The sequence below is a fragment of the Lepeophtheirus salmonis genome, chromosome 1 (genome assembly GCF_016086655.4).
Source record: "Lepeophtheirus salmonis chromosome 1, UVic_Lsal_1.4, whole genome shotgun sequence".
Taxonomy (NCBI): domain Eukaryota; kingdom Metazoa; phylum Arthropoda; class Copepoda; order Siphonostomatoida; family Caligidae; genus Lepeophtheirus; species Lepeophtheirus salmonis.
In genome coordinates, this window is record NC_052131.2 from 16,806,653 (window position 1) to 16,828,504 (window position 21,852).

Genomic DNA, 21,852 nt, shown 5'->3' on the forward strand with positions numbered 1-21,852 from the left:
TCGATAAGAGGCTGATTTTCCATCAGCTGAGTCGTAAAAGTGCCAAGATTTAGAATTGTAGTTGTGTAAGTAAACAAATGTATCATTATGGATTAATAGAGAAGGTTTTTTTTTATAATTTTATAAGTACCTATATAATGAACTTAAATTTCATGGGAACACAATGCATTCCAAATATCATCATCATCATCCATTCTCCAACATATTCTCTCCATGCAAACCCTATCAACGTCTACAAGAGACATTTATTGCTATTTCTTTCTTATTTATTAGACAATGTTGAGGTCAGTTTAACCCATTTCACTCTTTGCTAATTTTTATTCTTTTATCATTGTATTTTTATTCTATAAAATATTAAGACCAGACTATTCCTGTTTTTAATGTCATTTGCCGTTCTCCTTCCCCTTTCGGGGGTCTCAAATAAGCAATAAGTAAGAAAGAAAAGAGCAAAGGGGGAATATTAAGAAGGCGTCCATTTTTCCTATACCTATGTAAAAAAATGGGTATATAAGCAGTTCAAAGATTGAAATGCGAATCATTCATATACTTTCAAGGGCCAAGAGCCCAGTGTAGAATAAACCCTCTCTCTCGAAGTATATATTTTCAATATGAAGGTAAGAATATATCGAAAAAGATTCGACATTCCTTTCAACATAGTACTAATATATTATTCTCAATTTTCAGTCAGTCCAATTATTTGTTGCTCTAGTGAGTGTTGCCTTAACCGGATCAGTATTCGGAAGGTCTCAGGTAAATCCTTCGCTAATTTATAAGTCTAATTTGATTAACATCCCTTATATTATATTATTGCAGCCTGTTGCAATCCCAGAAAAGTGTGTTTTTTTAACAAATACCATAAATACGAATGGAGGAGAATACTCTTACATTGACCCTTTAGGATCCCTCGTTACCATTTCTTATGAAATTGGAGCCAATGGGCAATACACTGAAACACGTAAAGTAGTAAATGACTATGCCTCTGGTCATGGAGGATCCGGTTCTGCCTCCACTGATGTAAACGTTGTTATTAATCAAGTTATTCAAGAAATTGAAGTTCAAATTACAACCACCATTGAACAGGTCTTGATATCCACAAATGTCAATGCTCCTAACTTCCGTCCAAATAATCTTGTTGAAATTATTCTTAAGAAGCTTAGACCCATCATTACCACAACTGTTCGTAGAATCATCTCCAGCTCTGGATTGAATTTGAATATCAATGAAGTTGTTGAAAATGTTATTGCCCAAATCCAACCCTCTATCCTCCAGGGTGTTGAGTCTGCCATTAAAGGAAATTCTGATTTCAATAATGGAAAGAACAAGCCAGGAAAGAAACCAACCGGCAGTTTGTCTGGACAAGGAGAAAATTCTGCTTTATTAATTGATCAAATCATTGCTCAACTCAGACCATTCATCGTTCAAACAGTCAATCAACAAACCAAAATTCAATGCCAAAATCACGGAGGATCCTCAAGTGGTTTTGTTTCATCCACTGGAAGTTCTTTTGGATCCAGTCGACCCAGCAGACCTTCATCTGGCTCCAGCCGCCCATCCTCCGGATCAGCTAGACCAAGTTCAAGTGGTTCTGCTTCATCTTCTGGATTTGAATCTCGTCCATCTTCCGGCTCAAACAGGCCCTCATCTGGCTCCAGCCGTCCATCCTCTGGATCAAGCAGACCCTCATCTGGATCTAGCCGTCCATCCTCCGGATCAAGTAGACCCTCATCTGGCTCCAGCCGTCCATCCTCTGGATCAACTAGACCAAGCGTTCCCTTATCTAGTTCTAACCGTCCATCCTCAGGATCAAGCCGACCCTCATCTGGATCAAGCCGTCCATCCTCAGGATCAAGCAGACCCTCATCTGGATCAAGCCGTCCATCCTCAGGATCAAGTAGGCCCTCATCTGGCTCCAGCCGTCCATCCTCTGGATCAAGCAGACCCTCATCTGGATCAACTAGACCAAGCAGACCCTCATCTGGATCAACTAGACCAAGCAGACCCTCATATGGTTCCAACCGTCCATCATCTGGATCGAGCAGACCATCATCTGGATCCAGCCGTCCGTCTTCTGGATCAAGCAGACCTAATATACCATCTATTGGATCTACAAGGCCAAGCCGTCCTTCTTCTGGCTCTAGTCGTCCATCAAGTGTGCCCACAGGAAATATCAACAAGTTAACTGATGAATTGGTTGAAATTATTGTTGAAATGTTGAAGAGTGATATTCAATCTGCAGTTCTTTCTGAAATCAGCGCTCATTCTCAAAATGATGAAAATGTTTTAGCAGATGCTATTTTAACAACTCTAAGACCATCAATCGTTAAAGTCATCACAAATACTGTCAACAGCAACTCTAAATTTGCAGGGTTCAAATCTGATATTGAATCTCTTACCACCAAAATCTTGGCCAAACTTAGACCTATTATTATTGCTTCTATCAAATCTGGATTACAAAAAGTGAGAGAAGAACAAGCTAAACAAGCAGCTGTAGCTGAGGGTCAACTTATTCAAGCTGTTGTTTCACAAGTGGAAGGAAAAATTGAAGGAGAAGTCAATGCTGAACTTCAGGGATACTCTGGATCTTTGGCCAATGCAAACAAACAATCTTTGGTCAATGCAATCATTAACCGGATTAGACCCATCATTCTCTCAGCTTTGAAGAATTTACAAAGGTCTGACTCTCGTTTCTCGTCCCTTTCCTCATCCCGATTCGATGCATTGGTTGAGCAAATTGTATCTCGTCTTCGGCCACTCATTCTTCAGTTTATTGAAAATGCATTGAATAGCGTAATTCTAGAAGGTAAACTTATTGATGCTGTTGTTTCACAAGTAGAAGGACAAATTGAAGGAGAAGTTAATGCTGAACTTCAGGGATACTCTGGATCTTTGGCCAATGCAAACAAACAATCTTTGGTCAATGCAATCATTAAACGAATTAGACCCATCATTCTCTCAGCTTTGAAGAATTTACAAAGGTCTGACTCTCGTTTCTCGTCCCTTTCCTCATCCCGATTCGATGCATTGGTTGAGCAAATTGTATCTCGTCTTCGGCCACTCATTCTTCAGTTTATTGAAAATGCATTGAATAGCGTAGTTCTAGAAGGAAAACTTATTGATGCTGTTGTTTCACAAGTAGAAGGACAAATTGAAGGAGAAGTCAATGCTGAACTTCAGGGATACTCTGGATCTTTGGCCAATGCAAACAAACAATCTTTGGTCAATGCAATCATTAACCGGATTAGACCCATCATTCTCTCAGCTTTGAAGAATTTACAAAGGTCTGACTCTCGTTTCTCGTCTCTTTCCTCATCCCGATTCGATAAATTGGTTGAGCAAATTGTATCTCGTCTTCGGCCACTCATTCTTCAGTTTATTGAAAATGCATTGAATAGCATAGTTCTAGAAGGAAAACTTATTGATGCTGTTGTTTCACAAGTAGAAGGACAAATTGAAGGAGAAGTTAGTGCTGAACTTCAGGGATACTCTGGATCTTTGGCCAATGCAAACAAACAATCTTTGGTCAATGCAATCATTACCCGGATTAGACCCATCATTCTTTCAGCTTTGAAGAATTTACAAAGGTCTGACTCTCGTTTCTCGTCCCTTTCCTCATCCCGATTCGATGAATTGGTTGAGCAAATTGTATCTCGTCTTCGGCCACTCATTCTTCAGTTTATTGAAAATGCATTGAATAGCGTAATTCTAGAAGGTAAACTTATTGATGCTGTTGTTTCACAAGTAGAAGGACAAATTGAAGGAGAAGTTAATGCTGAACTTCAGGGATACTCTGGATCTTTGGCCAATGCAAACAAACAATCTTTGGTCAATGCAATCATCCAACGACTTAAACCTATTATTCTTTCTGCATTAAAAAACTTGCAAAGATCTGATTCACGTTATTCCTCAATTTCCTCATCTAAATTTAACTCCCTTTCTGATCAAATTGTTGATCGTTTGAGACCCATCATCCTTCAATTAATTGAAAATGCTATTCAACAATTTTCTTTCCAAGAATCTCTTATTGAAGAACTGATCTCTCTTGTTCTCGGACAATTGGATGGAGAAATTCAAAATTTTGTTACTATTGAATTAAATGGTCTCAGCAACTTGAACAACGTAAATGAACAAAGCATTTTCAGAGCAGTTATTAATAAAATGACTCCTCTCATTCGTCAAACTGTTCAAACAGTTATCCGGTCTCAATCTAGTTTTTCTAATCTCTCTGGTCGAATTGACTTCATCGTTGAAAGAATCATTGAGGCTCTCCAACCCATTATCCTTGATGCTATTCAATTCAACTTGGATGTACTTAGAGAGGAAGCTGCCGCTGCAGCTGCTGCTGCCGCACAAAAGCCAGCTCCACCCAAACAAGACAAAATCACCAGTCTTTTTGGAATTTCTGGTGAAAATAATGTTAAGGTTGAAACACCTTCATTCAACTATCAATACGCAATTGATTTTGCTAAAAGAAGATAATTTATCTGACTCATAGTTGTAACTATAAATAATTGGTTTTAAGAAAAAAGTAAAGAATATAATGTTTACTGTTATTTTGATGATTTAGTAAATTTTGATATTTTACATTTTATAAATCTTAACCAATTTTGATAAAATATAATTATATTTAGAGGGTAAAAAGTATTTTATTTGAAGTTTTTAATTTAAAGATACATTCTTTTTTATATTTAGTGTTACCATCAAAAAATAGAATTTAATATTTATTTATTTTTATTAACATGAATTCAGGGAGCTCTTTGCAACAAATGAATTGTTGTTGAACAAACCCTTTTTCTTGCATAGTGAAAACTTATAACCACAAAGTTAACAATATAATTGAATTACATGATTCAAATGATTGAGGGAAAATCAACCACTTTTGTCAAATTTTTAATGTTTGATACTTTTTGGATCAAGTAATAAAAATATATTGATTGGTTATTTAAAAAAAAGCTCCTATGGCTATCAAATTTAAAGAGATTCTAGTATAGAGATAGATGTACCATTGAGTGGAAAAATAACCAATTGGTGTTTTCTTTTAACGATTAGAAGGAGCTTACAATGTTAGATCAGGGGCTATGCAACAAGGAAAAGGAAGGGATAGCCCTCCACTTTTTGCTAATTGATAATTATACCATAGTAGCAAAAAGTGCCTCCTATTCCAAAGACACAGGGTCACACAAATTCTTAAAAAAAGGGTTTGTTCCAAGATTCTTACGAATAATATTCATGGTAGTTCTATAATCGTAAGTGGGAGTCGGTTTCCAAAGAACCCTTTGTGTTGCAGTAAGCAAAGGGGCAAACTCTTTCATATATACATTTATTAGATCTGTTCCAAGTCCATAATATATTCATATTATGTCTATATTCTTACCCTGCTTGACTATTCAAATCAATCCATATAAATTGCTTTAAACAAAATAGTGATTTCGGAGGTTACATTTACACAGAGTTCTTACAATGGAGCACTTAAGATTTAACTACAAGTCGCGTTGTGTTATTCCATATGTATGCGGTCTAGTCTAGTCCAGTCTTAGGACCGGTCCTTACACTGTCGGACTGTCAGTACTAGAACTGATAAAAGAAAGAATAAATAAAGTTGAGTGACGTCATCAAGGACCGAACTTTATAAATTTTAGTACTAAACTGGACTGGATTGAAGCTGAACTAGAAGGGGCTGCAGTCTTCAGTCCTAAATAAGAACTGACGCAACGATAATTTAATTACATGGCAGTTTTTGACACAATTTAAACTGTGTAATTAAATATAGCTATAATTCAAAAATATTTATTATTGCTACTTGCTACAATATAAAGAACTATGACAACTAGGGTTGTGTTGTGTTGGTCCTTATTTAAGACTGAAGGCTACAGTCAGGTCCAATTCAGTCCTTCATATCAATCCTAAAACTTATAAATTTCTTGCCTTGATGATATCACTCACCTTCTTTTTTCTTTCTTTTTTAATCAGTTCTAGTACTGACAGTACCAAGAACCAACTGTTTTAAGGACCAGTCCAAAGACTGGAATAGGCCAAATAAATCAAGACTGACACAAACTACTTACAACTATAACTTCAATGACAAAAAGTTTCCTTTTAAGCCTTCTGCATAAGGTAGGCTAATTGAGATTGGTAATATCGTAAGAACCTATTATATGCTCAAGTATTTCAATTCCCCCAAAAAATATTTAAAACATTTTTTTTTTAAATTAACCCAAAACTGAGGAGTATATATGAATTTGCCAAGGTCGACCTCCTTGGCAAACTCATATCTACTCCTCAGTCTTCAAATTAAAAAAAAACTAAAATATATATTGTGTTCAAATTGAGATTTTTAATTACAAATTTTACAAAATTTAAAATCAACCTGTTGGTTTCTAAATATACACAATAGACTCATATTACCAAACAATTCATAAATATTATTTATCCTTTATGGGTAATTAAAATAGTGTTTTTTTACATTCTCATTCATTGTTAAATTAAGATTTCAAGTTAATGTACTTTATTGACTTGTTCCAGGTACAAGTTTCCACGTGTACCTACATGAACTTAATTAGTACTTAAATTTGAGGTAATCCCCAAAAGGGAGAAATAACATAAAAATCTTAATATCTTACAACAATGTAGAGGGAAAATAGTAATTGACAAAAATAAAGAACCCTTCTCAGTCCAAAACATCAGTAAAATGGTGTTATTTTATGGAGAATAAAAAAGCAAAATAAAATAACATATTATGAGTAATGTATCATTGTGATGGGGATGTTAAACTACAGGCTAGTAAGTAGATATGTAACTTGGATATGGGTATAGTCAATCTATTAGATTGATTACATTTAATAGTGTAATTCATGTTTTAAAAAAAAATTATTTTATTACTTTAACTTTCATACAAAACAGTCACCTAGATTGCACTCAAACCCACGTCAGAAAGTGAGTTTTCAATTATGAATGTACATCCAATATAAATTCAAAATTTTAGTCCTTTGTTTTTTTAATATATTAAAAAACCGTCAATTTGTTATTTCTTAAAATAATAATATACAATAATCCTTAGATTCAAAATGGAATCCACTTCTCGCTTTAATACCATCAATTTTGTGAAGGGCTTGATTTGTGTAAATGTTTTTTGCCTTTTAACTTGTATTATAATTGGCACATATATGGTTTTACTTGGGCACCACAATGCATCTATATGGGCACTAGGAGAAGCTGCAAAAGATCCGAATATAGAATATCCAGCGCTCTCAAAATCCGTATTTTTTGCTGCTACATTGAAGACTTACTTCACCATCCCAGGATCTATACTCTTCATAGCCTCATTTATCCTTCTCTACAATGTGATCATGCTAACAAAAGCAATGAGGATAAAATATGATTACTAAAAAAGTAGTCTAGTTTGGTTTTAACGTGATTCTTTAGACAATTATATTTTTGTACGCTGAAAAAGTATTCATTAACTTTTTGTATTTTTGTACGCTTTATGATCTAAATGAAATATATCCTAATTCGTATTAAATTGTTTATTAGAGACTTTATTAGAAGGTTATTCTTTGAAGAACATAGAAATAAGACTGTTGAAAAGGTCAAAATAATTAATTTATCTTTACCAAAGCAAGTGAAACCAAAAAATAACTATACATAACCTTTAAAAATACGATGTTAGATTAAAACTATATTTAAAAGAGCTCAATATGCGAAATAGTTCCCTATAGAAGCAAGAAGAAGGATTCTTCCACATAAAGCACCGCCCAATAATATGGGACAAAGTAATTAAACACTTATATTTTTAACTATACGCTACAAAACTTGCTTTATTGCTTCTATTACATGATATCAATGACTACTTTTTATATATAAGACGACAACGTTCAATACATATTAATGAGAAAATACAAATATATGTGGGGGTACACAAAAGAGAAGAGCATAATAAATAATAGACTCGGCTTACTACAAAATGATGTTGGGCCTATTTTCTGTTTGTTTTTGGAGAAAAGCTTGCGTGATACAGCAAAAGTAACAACGTGAGGGTTTTAATTGGAAGATGGGATAAGTCCCAGTCTCCGGGTACGTGATTCATATCGTCATCCCAAGTAAAATTCTTCTTTTTTACATAGGTTATTTCATGGAAATTATTTATTTACAAGACCCACTTAGCGAGGTTGCGTGTTCAGTGTATATCCAGACGTTAAGTAATCTATGATCTAAGTTAGGTCTCATAGACAAATTTGTAATTCTTTTTCAAGAATCTGTTGAACAATTTTAAAAAAATAGTTCAATCCGAGCTATAGTCACAAAAACGAAATTCGATATGGTAAGTTTGGAGTTGTTCCTGTTCGTGTAATTAAAATACTTTTTTTACATTCTCATAGTCTATTGATTTGGTTAAAAAAACTTAATTAAATATGTATAAAAACTATCAATTTGTTATTTCTTAAAATAATAATAAACAATAATCCTTAGATTCAAAATGGAATCCACTTCTCGCTTTAATACCATCAATTTTGTGAAGGGCTTGATTTGTGTAAATGTTTTTTGCCTTTTAACTTGTATTATAATTGGCACATATATGGTTTTACTTGGGCACCACAATGCATCTATATGGGCACTAGGAGAAGCTGCAAAAGATCCGAATATAGAATATCCAGCGCTCTCAAAATCCGTATTTTTTGCTGCTACATTGAAGACTTACTTCACCATCCCAGGATCTATACTCTTCATAGCCTCACTTATCCTTCTCTACAATGTGATCATGCTAACAAAAGCGTTGAAAATAAAACAAGATTACTAGGATTATCTTTTTTGTTTTATTCTACTTTAATTTTAATGTGATTCTTTAGATAATTCTATTGATGTATGCTGAAAAGTAATCTGTAATTCTTTGTACTTATGTATGCTTTTATGAACTAAAAAAATATATCCCTAAATTTTATTTGAGACCTTATGAAAAAGTTATTATTTAAAAAAATAATAAAAGTTGTGGATTTCTGAATTTTTCTTCCAAAAAAATGTAATACTTGAAATTTTTACTCGATCAATCTATGTAGAGTCATTCACCTATAAAGACACATGTTAGAATAAACTTATAGTTTTTTGTTCAGTTCTATTATTATTTGAAATTCCTATCATGTATTGCTCAGAAATAAATGATATTTTGTTATTTGAAATTATTTGAGCTAGATTGGTAAAGAGTTTGATTGAAGTTTTTATTCTAATAATTGCATGTTGTTAGGTAACGTCTTCATACTTAGTATTCAAACAACTAGGTAAATTTAAAACTTCGCTACATGTATTTATTTGCTCTGCAACCACCACATGAATTATTTCATTGATTAAAATCTTATTAGTAATATTCCACATTTGACATTTTAAGTCTCCAAACACTAAATTTAATAACTGAACACCATAAAATGAATTAATATTAGTTGTCAATGATTAATTAAGAATATTGTTATTAAATAAAAATTAATTATTTTCTCAAAAGAGAGTTTTTGATTTCACTAATTTTGTGTATTGTACAAAATATCTGAATGGGATTTTGTTATGTGCAGAAATTGAACTTCATCTTTGATCCAATCTATTCTTATTTTTGTAGGTTCACAATTGAAATCTTATTTTTGTTTGAGCTCCGACAAATTTGAAATATCCTCTTCTCTGAAAAATTTTAACGCCCTTAATTATATTTCTTCACTTTTCCGTTTACGCCTCACCTCAGCCATTGATATCATACTAGTACTTTGTTTAATTGAACACTTTTCTTTAATCCTAAAGATGGTATAACACTTTTTCTTAAGATACGTCTTTTCAGTACTCCATTTATCCATTACGTTTCTGTTTCAAAAATTTCATACTAAAAATGAAGAGAGCAAACAACTTTTTTAGAGCTATCAACGATTTACCATTTATATAAACAATAATAATTCTATATAAACACACATCAGATATCACTAAGATAAATATATAGTATTTTTTACCAGGTAATTTATTGGTATAGCTGATTTCTATTTATAAAGAATTTCCATGTTAGATGTAGGGAATTTATGCAGAGACGTTCTTATTTTATTATCATTGAGCTTACGACAAGTTGTTTTGCCAGTGTGGTAACAAGGGACCCCACAATTTTAAGACATATTTCACGTCTAAGAAGAATAATCCCTTTCTATGTAAAATAATATTTATATATATCTAATTGATGATAAAAGAATATATTTATATAACTTATTGAATCTAAACAATAGTAGTTATAATAAAGAGGTTATGTGATTTTAAAAGTGAATAGTTTATCCTATGTTCAATAATTCATGATTTAAGTAGGGAGGAATCATATCCTAAAGTTGCACTAATAACCAAGGTTGTGCCCTTATCAGTCCAGCAGTACAGTTGTATCTGCGTTCCAAATAGCTAAGAGCTTCTTATGGATATGGAAAAGTGGTTTTAGGCACCAGACGGTGTAAATAAAAGAGGGAAGGGTTGGGGTAGATTATTAATCCAGCTCCACTACTAAGCTTGTTGGTCCCCTATAATATTTCTTAAGCTAGGGTTTCCCAAACTTTACTATGCCATAACCCCCTTCACGAATACATTTTCAGCTGGGGCCCCCTTTATACGAAACATGGGTAACAAAGACTGGAAACGAGGCCGAAACCATTGAAATGAAGGAACCGATACCGGAACGACAGAACCACTGATCTTGAACCGGCCAGAACCTTGCTAATAACTGTTTCAAATTATTTTAAAATCAATTTTTGAATCGGTAAAAAATATAACTTAATAAGTATAGTTGCTATCCACAAATATTTACTTCTCTCATTCAAAATCTTTAATTATAAACTTTATACTTGACTTAAGAAATTGTAATTTAAATCAATATAAAATATCAAATTTCCAACTCTCTTACTTAATAAATAACACAGGGAAACATTTTTTTTTTTGGTGTGTGGGTATTTTGTATAAATGAATTGAAGACAATAATCGAGTTTATCTTTGAGTGTAGAATCTAAAACAGATCTCTGTTTTTTCTCTCAGTCAATTGAATTTTGAAATATATGGAATTATAGTAATTCGGGACTGTTATCGTTCAGTCATTTTTTAACCTTCTTTTTGTTTCACTCACAACATCTTTAAATTTGTATGTGTGGTCTTACCAGGAGATGTTGTTCCTAATAGTCGATGTGGCCACTTTGAAACAATCCCCAAATTATAATTAAGATTAATATAACTTATGTAAAAGTGTTTTGAAGTGTTTTTATTGATTCTGTGTCTTGTTCTCGACTCGATATATTTCCATTTTTAGGCTGAAAAATGATGAAAAACGACACTCTTCTTTAGACCCTTATAATTAATTTTCTTTAGTTTTCTCAAGTTATTTAGAAAAACATCAAAGATTCCAAAGTTATTAAAAGGATGGGGTAACAGTCCCCTTTATAAACTAAAATATAAAATATGTGCTGTTTAAAAGTCCATTGTTTCAATATATCTTGCGATTGTTTTGTTTAGACCATTCGAAAGACTTTAAAATCATTCTTTCCTCTCAATTTAAGTGCAATGAGCCAGTCTGACGCCTTTAGAGTTATGTTCAACCTATCGATAATTCTACTCTCCACCATCAACAATAGAGGTCTCACTCTATCACAGAAATAAAATAGGTGAAACAAGGATTCTACTGCTTCTTTACAGAAAAAAACATCCACGTTCCGTTTTATTTGACTTGCTGGTGTATATCGAGGATGTCACCAGCCTGTACCGAACCCACTTCTGTGGCCATGTAGTAACGGGGCTTTAGTGTATTATTTTTGGGATTGCTTGCTTCTTCTTCCATATTAAGTGTCTTCCAGCGTTTTAACCACTAACTAGCATTGTTGGGATTTATTTTTAATTCGGTCAGGATTTTTTTTCCTTTCCACTGAACCAATTCCTATAAAGAAGGGGATTGACGAACCTTGTAAGAAATTAGCATCACGAGTCATGTAACTGTGGCCTGCATGAAGAATTCAGTTTGCAGTATTCAAATATCAAATCATCTTCCTAATTGGAAACCTACTGACCATTATGTATGTGAAAATCATTTTGAATCATAATTTCCTTCCCATAGCACTGGCCAACACACCTTGCCCTATACATATTATATCCATAGAGGAAAACCTTATGTGCACAATTTTTTGTGCAAGTAATATTATTATTTCCATTTATGTCATAAAAGTCTATTTATTTTACATATTTAACGCCATATAATTAATAGTGTCATAATTAGTGCGACAAATAGTAAATTTTTTGGATTATACAATTGTATATGTTATGTGTTAATTTCACTATTTTAAGAAATGTATAACTACACTTCAATTTAAATTATAATCTCTAAGAAAAATATATTCATTCAGTTTTAATTATTAAGGTTTAAAAAAAGTCAATAATTAACTTGAAACTCTTTCTCACATGAAGAATAGTAGAACTACAAAATAGAGAAATGATATTTTTAGAAACTCTTTATTTGATTATATTTTATAATTAAACAGTTTTTAAAAGTCATGCTATAAAAAAAATATATATTTATATTATGGAATGGGTTCTATTCCATATTTATCCCATAAAAAAGTCGCCCGTTACTTCGTCTGAAAAATAAAATAATATTGATAGAATTAAAAGAATTTAATTAATAATATTGATTCTAATTAAATCTATTCATACGGAAATTAAATATATATGATTGATTTAAAAACTCAAATAGCTAATAAATAGCTATAGGAGTCTGCTGTCTGTACATACATGTTAGGACTAGTGGTACACAAAAAAAATATGTTCGGCACTGAGAGTTAACAGTACGATACGGTATAAATTCAATGGTGCTTTTGTAATTGGTGATATCAAAAAATAAAGTGATTTTATTTTCTGTAAAAAAAATTAGTAGGCAAATGGTATCAATGGGGAATGAGCATTATTTACTTATATACAGCATTTTCACTGACGTCATAGATGACGACATAATTGAAGGAGACCCAAAGATGATATTTTTACTAGATGAAATGGACCAAGTTCCAATAAATCTTCATAAAGTTCATCAAATGACTTTAAAATTAAAAAAGACTTAATATTTGCGTTGAATACTACTTGATACCAGTGATAAATTGTAATATTTGAATATAATTAAAGTAATATGTACTTAAAATGGCTAGATTTACAGATTTTTTTACTTTTTTTTTTTGATAAATTATCCTACGAGAAAAGTAGGATAATTAGAGAAAAATATCTTATTTTTTCCATTCTAATAATTAATTTTTATCGACACTATGGAAAAAAGATTGTTTAATAAAAAATACTCACATAGAGAGCGTTTTAAAAATTATTATCAGTAAGTGACCTTTTTTTTTTTACACAACAGACTATATAAATAAATATACATTTTATACATAATTTGCTCATGCTCTATTAAAAATTAACTAATAACTCTTTTGACTGAAACGTGATAGTCGTATCTTATCAGATCACAGTTCGATATTATACTTTCTCATCCCCAGTACATGTATGTAATCATTATTTTAATAGACAATATATGTATTTAATATAATGATCAAGGATCTTTGTATTAGTAGATCAAACTTACTACTTCCTACTACGACTTTGTTCCCTTTCGAAGATCCAACAAATTCTACAAGAGCGAGAATGATTTTAAACAGTCAAGTTATTTATGCATAGATACAGGACTTACTATATTTCAACTTCAAGGAAGGCTTTGGCATTTTCCCTCCCAAGTGGATACCTTTGACAAATAAAATTAATGACTAATCAACTTATCAATAAATGTAGTTATGAGTCAAGTTAAGTTAACACATTGATGAAACCAGCGGTTCTCAAACTATTTACCGTGACTGAGAAAATATCAAGATATAATATTATGATCAAACGGAGTATACAATAGACGAGATATAACTTATTTATGACTAAAGATGGGATTTGTGTAAGAGTGTGAGGAGAAAACGTTATATGTTACATGAGCTTAGGGGAGGGGGAGAAAATAAATTATTGCTATAAAGAAGATAACCTTCTACATTTAAAATAGTAGTATTAGTGCAGTTAAAATGTTCTGATCATATTTAAATTCATATATGTGTATAAATTTTATTATACATTTTTAAATCTATTAACACCAAAGATGGGCGATAATTCTTCTTATAGAAGGAGATGTTAACACCAAGACGGCCTATTAAATAATGAACAAAAAAGAAGAAAGACACACCAACCGTTTTTCCTTTTCTAATTTACTACACTTGGTTTTTTCGCTACACGGATCCTTTCTTTATTTATGACGTTCTACCATGCAGAGCAGCCACTAAGATTTTTCTTTGGGAGCGGGTTACTTTTTGATAAAATTCGTATTTTTTCCCTCTGTCTTGCTCTGCTGCTGAGCCCCAGCCTTCATATGTTGTTTTAGCTACACTCTCGTCCTGTACTCAGTCTCTACTACTGATGAAAATCGGGTTTATTTTTTGCTTGCACATTTTTTTAGAGTTGGTAAACTGAGGAATTAATTTTCTTTTCCTAGGGTGTTGTCATTATTATTTAATTCCTGAGGAGTGAACATCCTTTTCTACTATATTAAATTATATTCAAACCCTAATTGAACATTTGTGTTTGCCCATAAAAAATATTAAGTAACATTGAGGATTTGTTGTGGAGTTATAATTATAAGTCCTTGGGACTTGGAGTAGACTTGAGGATTGAAATTGGAGTAATTCGTGGCTTTGCCCTTGTTTATTTCTTTTGCCACCTCCCCCTCTTCACAGCTGCTTGTAGATGATCTAATAAACCGTCATAACATTATCCTTCTCTCTTCTAAAAGATTAGCATTTTGATTATCGGGTTTTTAACATGCCCAAAATGATCTCAGTTATTATCTCTAGTCTATACGTACCACTAAAAGGGCTCGTATACAACAGTTTGAGAACCATTGGATTAAATCCTATATGCAAGTTTAAATGATTTAATCTTTAAAATACTCTACCGAAAGACATTTTTCCTAATGGCGTATCCAACTGTCCTGACATGATATTTGGACCCTCTGAGAAATATTTTTTTTTTATATTAGAGATTACATAATACAATAAGAACACATAATTTACTTGGCTTTCCGTTCTGAGAACTTGGCCCTAGTAAATTAAAATAAGAAAGTTATATGAGCTTGATCATGGCTAGATAAGCTTCTTTAGTCATTGGCTTACATGAACCCGTTTTTGTAAAAAGTTTGAGTAGGTCTACTTCTAAATCCACATTCTTCACCGAAGCTAATGATTATAAAACATAGTTAACGTACATCAAAAATAAAAAAAATCACTTTTTAGCCCATATTTATAATTTGATTCAGATTTGAGTCTGAATATACATTTATAAGAACTCACCTCCATTGCTTCCCTCGAGTTTGCCCATCCAATCTGGAGACCCAGAGATACTAGGGCGGCTAGTTAGAAGTCCAAAACCTTGAGTCATATTAATTGATAATGTTAATTAAATCATGGATATGCATTTATTTCAAGTGAAAAGCAGTCAGTCGCAAGAACTGACTATGTACTAAGGATGTCATTTCTGTAAAGAAAAAAATGAGTGCGGGGAGAGAGCAGGAGTGAGGCATATGGTATTCCTGAATAAAGACACTTGTTACAATCAGCAGTCTGTTATATAATTTTGGAAGGAGAAAATGAATTACTTCCCATAAAGAAGACCCTTCTACATTTAAATTAAATATAGTCGAGGGAAAATATTGTAGTTATATTTTGTAATGCATTTTTTTTAAGTACACAAAAGATACTCGTAAATACTTACTTCAGAGGGAGAAGGTAAGACTATGAAGATCGATTAGATTATTTAAAAAAAGAAAAAGAAGGAAGAGCACTCGCAACAACCGGTTTTTTTTTTCTTTTTTAATGTTTAAATAAATTTTTTCATTACAAAAATGGCATCCTTACTTATACCCAGGGTCAGTTTCATGGGAGGCCTAGGGAACACATTGTATTATTTTTTTTTAATAAACCTTTTTTTTAAAAGAAAGCTCATCTAAAAATGAATAGTCTTATCAAATAACTAAATTATGTTATTTATACATTCTATATGTAAGTAGGTTTACTGATTACTGTTTGACCAAATTATATAATTTAGTTATTTTAAAAAAGTTCAAATATTATGTAATTGACTTACCTTTCGGGGTTTTGCCTTTGAATAAGGACACTGAAAAGATAAGAAATATATTTAAAAAATATCAGATAGATTGAATGTCCATAGTAAACATTTTAAAGCATTAATGTTGTTTGATAAAAATGGCAGTTTATAGTCTAGAGCAATGATTCTCAAATATATATTCTTTATCCATAAGATATTAGTCCAGTGCACCAGAAATTATATATAGTATTGTAAAAGTTTGAGAACCATTGGTCTTGAGGCTTCACGTTTAGTTAGAATGATTCATAAGACAAAAACTTGACAAGATATTTATAAAAACAACGTTCCATTGAAATTCATCATTGACATTTAATGTCGTAAAAAACAAGGTCAATAGGTTGTAGAGATGTAAAATAATTGAAAATAAAATACACAGAACCAGTGGCATTTTTCAATCAACAACCATCATAAAAGAAGGATATTCAAAAATATTTATCTATTATTCAATACTATAAATATTTATATATTCCCAATAAAAAGGACAATCGAAATGAAACCTTTTCCTCATAGGCCATATGATAATCCAAAGAGTCTCTAAGACATTGATTCTTCCCTTTGTTGGTGAACATCCTTTTGACGTAGATAGTGAACTGGAGTTAAAAATTACTCCAAATCTTAAGTGAATTTTATTAATTAAAACACAGTTGACATAGACTCAAAATTAAGTTATTTAATTTTGTAATTTGAGATACCAAAAATGCACTTAATAGTTTTGATGAGGTTGAGTGTGATCTATTACATTAGTAGCAACACGTATACTTTTAATTGAATAAATGAAAACAGGAAAAGAATGACTTAAAAGTGAAAATATTAATCTAATTCACCAAACCTTTATTAAAAATTACAAAATGTAGTAATGATTCCATGAAAAAACATTTTTAATAAAATGAAAAGTTGAATATATTTCCGAAGCATACTAAAATTTCCCCACTTAAAATCTTTTATAAAGAGATTTGAAGTAATATATTAAACTTTAGGATACAGAAAATTCCAGTTAACTAACGAAGGGCTCGCCAAGGGAGATTCCCCATAGTATGCGTCTGGGGAGAGGGGGATATAAGTCTTGTCTAAATATAAAAAAATTGCAGTAATATCGAATTTTATAAAATAAAGTTTCACTCCTGAGAATTTATAATACATCAGGAATCAATTTAAAAGGATGTCCCATTAAGTATTTGAGTATTGAGTGAGTTGGTAATATTTAACTGACTTGAGTTAAATATCTTTACTTCCACAAACAAAAAATATATTCTTAATGGTCGCGAAAAAGTATTTAAAAAGTAACATAGATTCAACTGAAGAACCATCTAGCAAGTAAAAAATAATGTATGTTTAAATGAAAATATATCATATTCATGTATACCAAGGTTAATAGAAATACAAGGTTAGACCATCATATAACCGGACTTGCTAGAATTTTCAATTTGAGGATCGTACTGACTGCTAGGGAAGTCAGGCAGATTTTGATAAAACACGCTACAAATCATAGTTATGACGTCATATTGCTCGAATTTTCAATTTGACATATTGTACCGACTGCTGGGTAAGAAAGACAGATTTTGACTAAACACGCAACCACTCATAAACTATGCCATCAATATTAAAAAGCGTGATGGAAGTCAAGCATCAGTAGTACACGCGTTATGGTATAATCTTTTATTTCTATTAAAAGTATGTATATTTCAAGAAATATACATACTTTTCATCTTAGACATAACAATGTAGGCATATTAATGAAATCTCGCAGGCGTAAAGCAACGAGCGTGTGTACCTTAGGCTAATCCGGGTATCGATATAGAGACTAAAACACTCCATGGCATCACGTTATATTAATTCAAAAATTCAAGTTGATCCTCTTTTACCCAACTGATATACTTGTCGCCTCTTTTGTTCTTAGAGTTTCAACTGTGTATTATTTTTAAATAGTAGTAGACTTACTTTTTATATTACTGCCATCTTTTGTAGTTTTTTGTAGGTATTTAGTAAAGCCTATCTTACTTGGTCCTTTTGTGAAAATAAATCCTGAGCCAATATTCTTCTTGGTAGTTTTTACTAGAAAAATAATAATATTGAAATCAGAGTTTGATTACATTACAGAATTGCTCCATGTTTGACTTACATAATTGTGATTATAGTTATAAGAATAAAAAAATGATGGATACGCTTCACAATTTGGCTTCTATCTCATATTTCCTCTTTTCATCTCGAAATTGGAGAGAGCCAAAGTGGAAAGTTGAAACTTTATCATTTCAGCCTTTTAATAATAAGGAAAAACATTCTCTATGCAAAGCGAATTATATAGTATTGGATTACCACTTGGTAAGATCTTGAAAGTAGTTGGAAGGTATCATAATATGGAGAAAGTTAATTTTGTCTATTATAGAGTATCGTTGAGGAGGAGATTTGTACCCAGAGTGGAACTGTGGACTGTAGAATAAGGCAAGAGGAGATTACATCTTCGGTTTTTTCTTGTATCTACCGTGAAATACCTCATGTTGTTTTTTTCGGCCTCCTTGTTCTCAACTCATTTCCCAGTCCACGGTTCGACACCGTTCACAAACCCTTTCCTACCGATACTTCACATGAGAGGAACTTGCAACATAATGAGCCCTTCCAATTACAATTAAAATTCTCCAAAGTGCTACTTGTACGAATTAATCGAAAGAGTCGAGATCCCTCTCCTCCTACTCAAATCGTAATAAATAATTCGCTTCGCTTTCCTGATTATTAAAAGACTGGGATAATTGAATTTCAACTTCTTGCTTACAATGTCAACAATTTCGAGATAAAAAGAGAAAATATAACGAGCAGGCAAACTTCTACTTGTCTCTCATAATATCTGAGACCGAAAAAAAATCGGTCCATAAGGGGAGATCAAAAAATGTTGGTCCACGGTCTGGACCTAAAAATCAGTCTAGAAAAATTCCTTAAGACCTAACCCAAAATGATATAGGTACTGGACTGAGTCTCAACACATATTGGATGTGGAAGTTTTTCAAAAACTTGAACTCGACGGAACTCAAAAATTGGTATATTGTCCCAACACGAACTCCATTCTGTCGAACTCAATATTTTTTACTCAAATCACACACTACCCTATATCAAAAGTCGAATGACTACAAATACTAAATAATTAATTACTTAAAGGCAATCACATGTGCGAGGGCTTTTAATAGATACAAATATGAATTCAGACTTACTGGGAAATGGTGTCTTGCCTTTGCTATCCCAACCAATCACTGATCAAATAATACAATAATATCTCAATCAATTTTTATATATAAATCAATATATTTTTAACTTACAAGACCAAAGTCTGGACTGATACATGTCGTTTTCAGTTGGTACTTCAGCATCCACTATAAGTTAAGTCAGAAATATTGTTAATGAACATTAAATATTAAGCGTATATTTTTAAACCTCACAATTTAAAAAGAATATTAAAACTTAAGACAACAAACAAAATATGCTTAAAGTTCCATATATTTAATTCTAGTAGTAATTGACATGCTGATTATGAATCTCAAATTATGATTTGATTTTTTTTTTTGTATCAAATATGGTTTTTCTTTTTTAATGGTTTTGAGCAATTTTTTGACTAATATGATATACAAAAATCAGTCTTCTGCACAAAAATGAAACTTATCCTATCAAAAATGTTATTTAAATTTGACACATGTACTTTTATTTTATTTTCAATCCTGAGTAAATGCAATTTAAACCCCTTTTTTAATAGTTGGTTTTTTATGGAAAGATGAAACACCTTGGTTTTCATGTTGCTTTTTGCAAAAGGAGTTTATTTGAAGTGTAAATAATTAGGATTTTGTTTACAAAAGAGTATTTGGATCCATGAGGTCTGGTTCAGTTGCAATATTCATTTGATTTTTTTTTTTTTTTTTCATGCCAAAATTAGTTGAGCTTGAGTGATTATTTTTTTAATATTCCGTGATAATTAATAATCTTATATGTATTTATAGGTCTTTTTTTTTTTGGGGTTTATCACACATGGAATCCAAAACGGTCAACAAAATATGTCTTAAATTTAGAAAGTAGACGTATAAAATAACCGAGCATGTTCCTATGATATATTTTTCGCCTACAAGGTTAAATATATATCTCTCTATCTTCCCCTCTTATCATCTTTCTTTGCCTCTTTTTATATCCCTCTCTCTGTCTCTTTGTTTCTACATCTATTCTTTGTTTCTATTCCCTCTCTTCAAGCCTGCAATGCGGGCACCCTCTGGTAGTTTTCTATAAATAAATAAATCCAAATTGCTAAATAATGGAGTTTTGATATATTGCCATCAGTGGGTGCACACGTGTAAGCGCTAAATAGAGAGGAACAGAAACAAAGAATGAAGGAGTAAGAAAAGAGAAAGAGAGGGGGATTCAAAAAGAGACAGCGGGAGAAGGAGAGAAATATATGTAGAAAGAGGTCTTATTTTGCTAAAAACAACCTCTTAATGACCTCGGAGGCAAAAAAAAAGCATAAGAACATGTTTGGTTATAGGTCAACTTTCTGAATTTAACACATATCTGTTCTACTGGTTTGGATTCCATGTGTAATGAAAGAGAATACATATTAGATATACATACGATTATATCAACCTCTTATTGACGTTACCACCAATCATATTAATTACAAATCAATATGGCAGCTAAACTAGAACCTTTAGAAACTAAAAGTAACATTTTCTTGACTTTAGTTATGAATACTAAACTTACCTTGATCATTGAGATCGGCCATTCCTCTGTAAAACAAATTGATTAGTAGATCACGTATAAAAATGTTGTTGTTTTTTTTTGTTTTTTTTTTTAATATCTTACTCTTGAAAGTATTGTCCCATGAAGAACAAGGCTAATGTCCAATAAATAGTATTCCTCATTGTAATGTATTAAATTAAATAGATAAATAATAATTAATTATCAAGATATAACACCCTTGAGTCTATGAAATGAGAATCTCGAATGATGAAATTAAATTTTTTAAGGTATAGAAGTAAACTTTAAATTGCTAATTAGAATTAATCAAGTTAAAGGTGTTTCATTTGTTTTTAATGGAATGTATGACTCAATCTATATAACAAGTTCTTCCTGTCTATTGATTAATTCATTATAAATTGATGGCTGAAGGAGTGATGGGTTGACATATTTATATACGTGAAATATACCTATACTTTTAAAGCCATGAGTCATTTCGCAAATTATATTCGGATATCTTGAAAGAAACTTTGGAAATTATATAGATCTATCATTTTTTTCCAAGACTTAATTTCAACTTTCAGGAATGAATTTATTTATTGCCTACTTACATATAGTAAATTGTCAAAAAAAAAAAAAAAAAAAGTATATTTCATAAATTAAGAATGTTTGCAACATTTTGAGGGGGTTAGCCAAAATGAGATGAAGAGGTCATCTAACGGGTCATACTAAATAAACATTTGCATTAATTTTAATTGGATATTAAATAATACAAACATAGCAAAAGTTATTGACATGTGAATATTTCTATTTATTTATTATATTACTAGCAGAAAGAGAAAAAAACATTAAAAAAAAAACAAAAATGCCATAATCTTTCCCTGAAAATAAAAAAGTTGGGAGAAAGACTAGTAAAAAAATTATCAATGTTAATACAAATGCCTTAAA

At 31.6% G+C, this 21,852-nt stretch overlaps 2 protein-coding genes and 1 long non-coding RNA gene across 4 annotated transcripts; 2 read left to right on the forward strand and 1 right to left on the reverse strand.

Annotated features, from left to right (window-relative positions):
- The first annotated feature begins 480 nt into the window (after positions 1–480).
- Positions 481–4,638, forward strand: LOC121119121 (uncharacterized). Its single transcript, XM_040713760.2, has 3 exons — positions 481–614; positions 685–750; positions 814–4,638. The coding sequence occupies exons 1-3, from the start codon at positions 609–611 to the stop codon at positions 4,474–4,476; spliced, it is 3,735 nt and encodes a 1,244-aa protein (XP_040569694.1). The 5' UTR covers positions 481–608; the 3' UTR covers positions 4,477–4,638.
- A 3,064-nt stretch (positions 4,639–7,702) lies between these two features.
- Positions 7,703–9,170, forward strand: LOC121124262 (uncharacterized). The gene is made up of 2 exons (XR_005866270.2): positions 7,703–8,314; positions 8,464–9,170. It is a non-coding gene; the product is annotated as an uncharacterized lncRNA (long non-coding RNA).
- Positions 9,171–12,464: 3,294 nt separating this feature from the next.
- Positions 12,465–21,189, reverse strand: LOC121119131 (uncharacterized). Of its 2 annotated transcripts, none has more exons than XM_040713774.2 (13): positions 21,031–21,189; positions 20,929–20,954; positions 19,509–19,562; positions 19,404–19,442; positions 18,202–18,255; positions 16,183–16,212; positions 15,390–15,467; positions 15,213–15,275; positions 15,114–15,140; positions 14,996–15,052; positions 13,703–13,753; positions 13,598–13,642; positions 12,465–12,608 (listed from the first exon to the last, which is right to left on the reverse strand). In XM_040713774.2, exons 1-13 carry the CDS (start codon positions 21,087–21,089, stop codon positions 12,577–12,579), a joined length of 615 nt encoding a protein of 204 aa, XP_040569708.1. In that variant the 5' UTR covers positions 21,090–21,189; the 3' UTR covers positions 12,465–12,576. The 2 variants fall into 2 exon arrangements, with proteins under 2 accessions (XP_040569708.1, XP_040569704.1); XM_040713770.2 differs by having other exon boundaries at positions 18,142–18,255.
- Between the last annotated feature and the right edge of the window lie 663 nt (positions 21,190–21,852).

Bases quoted from the DNA above. Each gene is read 5' to 3' on its own strand.
- LOC121119121 (XM_040713760.2), top strand. The intron at 751-813 runs GTAAATCCTTCG...ATATTATTGCAG, and splicing joins CAGTATTCGGAAGGTCTCAG to CCTGTTGCAATCCCAGAAAA.
- LOC121119131 (XM_040713770.2), bottom strand. From the start codon at position 21,089: ATGAGGAATACTATTTATTGGACATTAGCCTTGTTCTTCATGGGACAA. The intron at 19,443-19,508 runs GTAAGTTAAAAA...TTATTTGATCAG, and splicing joins TCAGTCCAGACTTTGGTCTT to TGATTGGTTGGGATAGCAAA. The intron at 18,256-19,403 runs GTAAGTCTGAAT...TTATTTTTCTAG, and splicing joins AGGCAAGACACCATTTCCCA to TAAAAACTACCAAGAAGAAT.